Here is a 3,592-nt window from a genome sequence, read left to right as displayed (position 1 = left end):
AAAACTTTATCGGATCGGTATCGGTATCGGCCAATACCGAACCCTAGGTATCGGAATCGGTATCGGAGGCGAAAAAGGTGGATCGGAGCATCCTTAATTTATTCCAGTTCCTTCTGGTACGTAGACCAGTTTTACTAATAAGTAGGCTATTCAACAAGTTTAACTAGTAAGTACTAGTATTATTACCAATTACTAGTAAATACTAGTATTATTACCAATAGCTATTAGTAGCCTATCTATTCCAGCTTCACTAGTATTTATTTATTGGATACTAGTCTCAGCATCCTTTTCCGTTGCTACTAGAACCTTTCTAACTAAGCATGTACTAGTATCTAAATAATCAGTACTAGTATTTAAAGAATGAATCTTTGCAAATCTCCTTTCCTAATAATGCGCTAATTAGCAAGTTTCACGATGATTTAGCCGCTAAAGTAAACAGTCCCTCAAAGAGCAGCTGGGAAGAGAGGGGTGGGGTCAGCATAGCTCATTAACATTTAAAGGAAAATGCTACAAAACGGCTTGCTCTGAAAAGAGCTGTTTTTGACAGGGTAAAAAAGGTGTTTTTTACACTACCACTGAGAAATTTTAACCAAACTATGTTACAGACTTTTCATTAAGACCCTAAAGAATCATATCAATTTGTGGAAAATGGGCATCCAATGACCCCTTTAAAGAATGGTGAAACTGAAAAACGTATTTGTCACTATTGGACTACCTACTAGTAATTAAAAATAAGTAACTTTAAGAGTAACATAAAAATAGACACTAGTTCGTTAGGGAAAAAAGTTAAAACGGTTTGCCACAAATTATGCGATGACCAATCCATTCAAACTGAACTACTGACACTGTTATTATATTAGCGGTAACTAGTGTCCATAACAAAGGCTTTGTGTCTCCAATTACCTAAGATTTAACACATAAACTCAAGAGGTTTAAAGAGACCGTTTTAATGAGCCATAGGGGACACTGTAAATTACATTTGAAATACCATACTTTCCTCCTTTCAGCAACAAATTTATGACAGGTAAACCATTCAAAAACCTAAAATTAAATCTACACACAAGTAAGCCGTTTTATTAGCTCGATCAAAACTAGAGTAGGTTAACCTAACAATAAACCTGTGTTAATCTGTCGCTGTTATAACAGGGTGGCCCTGCGCACGCCGTTAATATATGAACCAACCAGCCACATTTGCTGTAACATATAATGTAAATCGTAGCAGTTTACAGCACAAAAAAAAAACGATATCTCTCAAACGACAGACATGTGCGTTGACAGAGCTGGCTTTAAACATTTATTCGCGTGAAAACATGAACCGTAATCTGGCGCACCAAACACCATGACAACACGAGCGCCATGTCCATCCACCTGCGTTATTCAAGAATATTTGTTAGAAATTAGAAGAAAATGAAAATGAAGACAGACTTACCCTTCAGTTTAGGAGACGCGCAGCAAAATGCAACGAATGTTAATTAAATAACAGCAGAAATAGAGTCCGTGTTTGTTGGTTTGCGTTGACGTTGGCTGCAGTAAAGCCTGTCTGATCTGAATCCGTTAGCCACGCCCACCGCGACTCTCTCACAGCCTGACCGTGTGACGTTCACGAGAAGTCACATGACTCTAGAGAAACATCTTCGCACTGTACAGATGGGACGTAAATGCAGAGACGTTCCCATTACGTAATTGCTAAATGTTCTACAATTATCTACAAGAGTCGAATATCTATTTAAAAGATAGAACAGATATATGGACGAGAAAGAAAATGCCAATTTCCAGCGTTCAGGGGTTCTCAGAGTGTTGATAGTGAGAAATGGGCTTAAAAATTACATTAAGTTAAATGCTTTTCTAGGCAACTAATGTAGTGTTAAACAATGTCCTCTCAATGTCCTGTAGTAACTCAATGTATTGAAGAAATATTTGTTTAATGAGGTTCTTCATTGTTTGCATCATTCAAATGATGCAACAAAACAGGCAAATGATGTATGGAAATGGGAAACTTGATGCTCAGCATGTTATCTTTTGAAATATTATGAAATTTGGGGGAAAATAAATATGTCCCCTAAATATAAATCCCCTAAAGTAGTAGTTAACTAGGGGGCATCAACAAACTTCTAAGGGGCCACAAGATGAAATAAAATGGTTCAACTCAAGTTATATTAAAATAATATAACACTAATATATAATAAAATGCTTTAGAACCACTTCCCTAAAGTCTTAATGATTGTTAAAGTTTCTTAAGCCAAGAACATGGACACATACAAATTGCAAAGAGGTTCTCTACACCTTTAATGAATGTTTTCACCACATATTTACAAACAAGAAGTTGACACCTGAATTTAAACTGATCAGAAAAAACGTTATTGGCAGCACTAATCTGGGATTTCCACAATGGCGATAATCTTCAGAGCATGTGATGATGATAATTATCTTGTCATGTGAAATCCACCATTTCTATTTGATCTGGGAGATTCCAATGGCTGTCTGCCTACCTCTTGATTTCTCCACTAATCTCACACTTTACACCTTAGTGGCAATTCCTAAGTAGATTGTCCAGTCCGCTTTTGCTGATAGTCCCATACGCCTGAGAATAACTGCCTAGTTTGGCGCGAGGATCGCCGGCTGCAGAAACATTCGAATTGCTCTGGAAAATCTTCTTGCTGAACCTTGGAGGAGGCTTGGCATCACGTGAATGCGAATTAGACCGCTGGTTCTGTACAGTGGGATATTAGGATATCATAATGAGGAAAAACATAAAACATATCAGACATATCATTTAATAAAATAATAGCTGCTTTTTTGAACATTTTAGCAATTTAAAAATATTAAAAAATTATTTTTTACACGGCACCCCGGTTGGGAAACACTGATCTAAGGTACAAAAAGACTCTAGCATAAAAAAGGCAGAATGCACACACTAGAACAGATGGCAGTAAGACCTCTTGATATGTGTCAAAACTGAGGGGGATTCTCAACATGGCACTGCTTTCTATCTTGTGACATACACAGCCTCAACCAATAGATTGTGTTGGCAGACTGAATGTTCCCAGCTCAGAGTAAACAAGAGTCAAATGGGTCACATGGGTTTTATGCAAACTGGAAACATTAATGGTTAAATAGATGGTAGCTGTGATTTTGTGAAACATTTTTGCCCCCCCAAAAAACAAAAGGCCACTCACCAAGCGAGCAGAGGTGACACATAACCCAGGGGAAACAATGGGTTCATCCTTGCGAAGCAGGGGATTATTTTGGGGCTGTGCTAGTGTGAGAGAGAAAGAGTTTGTGCGTGCCACAGGGGCAGAGCGACCTCGCTGGTCTACACCCTGATTGGAAGGAATGAACAGATGACACATTTTAAATGGTCATTTGTGACCCTGGACCACAAAACCAAGCTTTCCACTGATGTATGTTTGTTAGGATAGGACAATATTTGGCTGAGATACAACTATTTGAAAATCTGAAATCTGAGGGTGCAAAAAAATGAAAGTATTGAGAAAATCGCCTTTAAAGTTGTCCAAATGAAGTTCTTAGCAATGCGTATTACTAATCATAAATTAAGTTTTGATATATTTACGGTAGGAAATTTACAAAATAT

The 3,592-nt window shown here is 37.6% G+C and overlaps 2 protein-coding genes across 3 annotated transcripts in view; both read right to left on the bottom strand.

Moving 5' to 3' along the window:
* grinaa (glutamate receptor, ionotropic, N-methyl D-aspartate-associated protein 1a (glutamate binding)) overlaps positions 1 to 1,586 on the bottom strand; it is a 17,374-nt gene extending 15,788 nt beyond the window's left edge. Inside the window, exon 1 of the mRNA XM_016509873.1 lies at positions 1,430 to 1,586. The gene's annotated coding sequence lies outside the window, so the exon portion shown is untranslated. The remainder of the gene's footprint in view (positions 1 to 1,429) is intronic.
* Positions 1,587 to 2,283: 697 nt separating this feature from the next.
* The window catches only part of mapk15 (mitogen-activated protein kinase 15), a 10,001-nt gene continuing 8,692 nt past the window's right edge, over positions 2,284 to 3,592 (bottom strand). Inside the window, exons 13-14 of one of the 2 annotated variants that reach the window (XM_016509869.1) lie at positions 3,177 to 3,320; positions 2,284 to 2,710 (exon numbers count right to left, since the gene is read on the bottom strand). In XM_016509869.1, coding sequence (XP_016365355.1) covers positions 2,525 to 2,710; positions 3,177 to 3,320 — 330 coding nt within the window. In that variant the 3' untranslated portion in view covers positions 2,284 to 2,524. The remainder of the gene's footprint in view (positions 2,711 to 3,176; positions 3,321 to 3,592) is intronic. The other variant, XM_016509870.1, reaches the window with a different exon arrangement.

The sequence above is a fragment of the Sinocyclocheilus rhinocerous genome, unplaced genomic scaffold (genome assembly GCF_001515625.1).
Source record: "Sinocyclocheilus rhinocerous isolate Xijiao unplaced genomic scaffold, SAMN03320098_v1.1 scaffold53, whole genome shotgun sequence".
NCBI lineage: Eukaryota > Metazoa > Chordata > Actinopteri > Cypriniformes > Cyprinidae > Sinocyclocheilus > Sinocyclocheilus rhinocerous.
The sequence above is the reverse complement of the archived record's forward strand: the minus strand, read 5'-3'. Positions and strand labels throughout refer to the sequence as shown.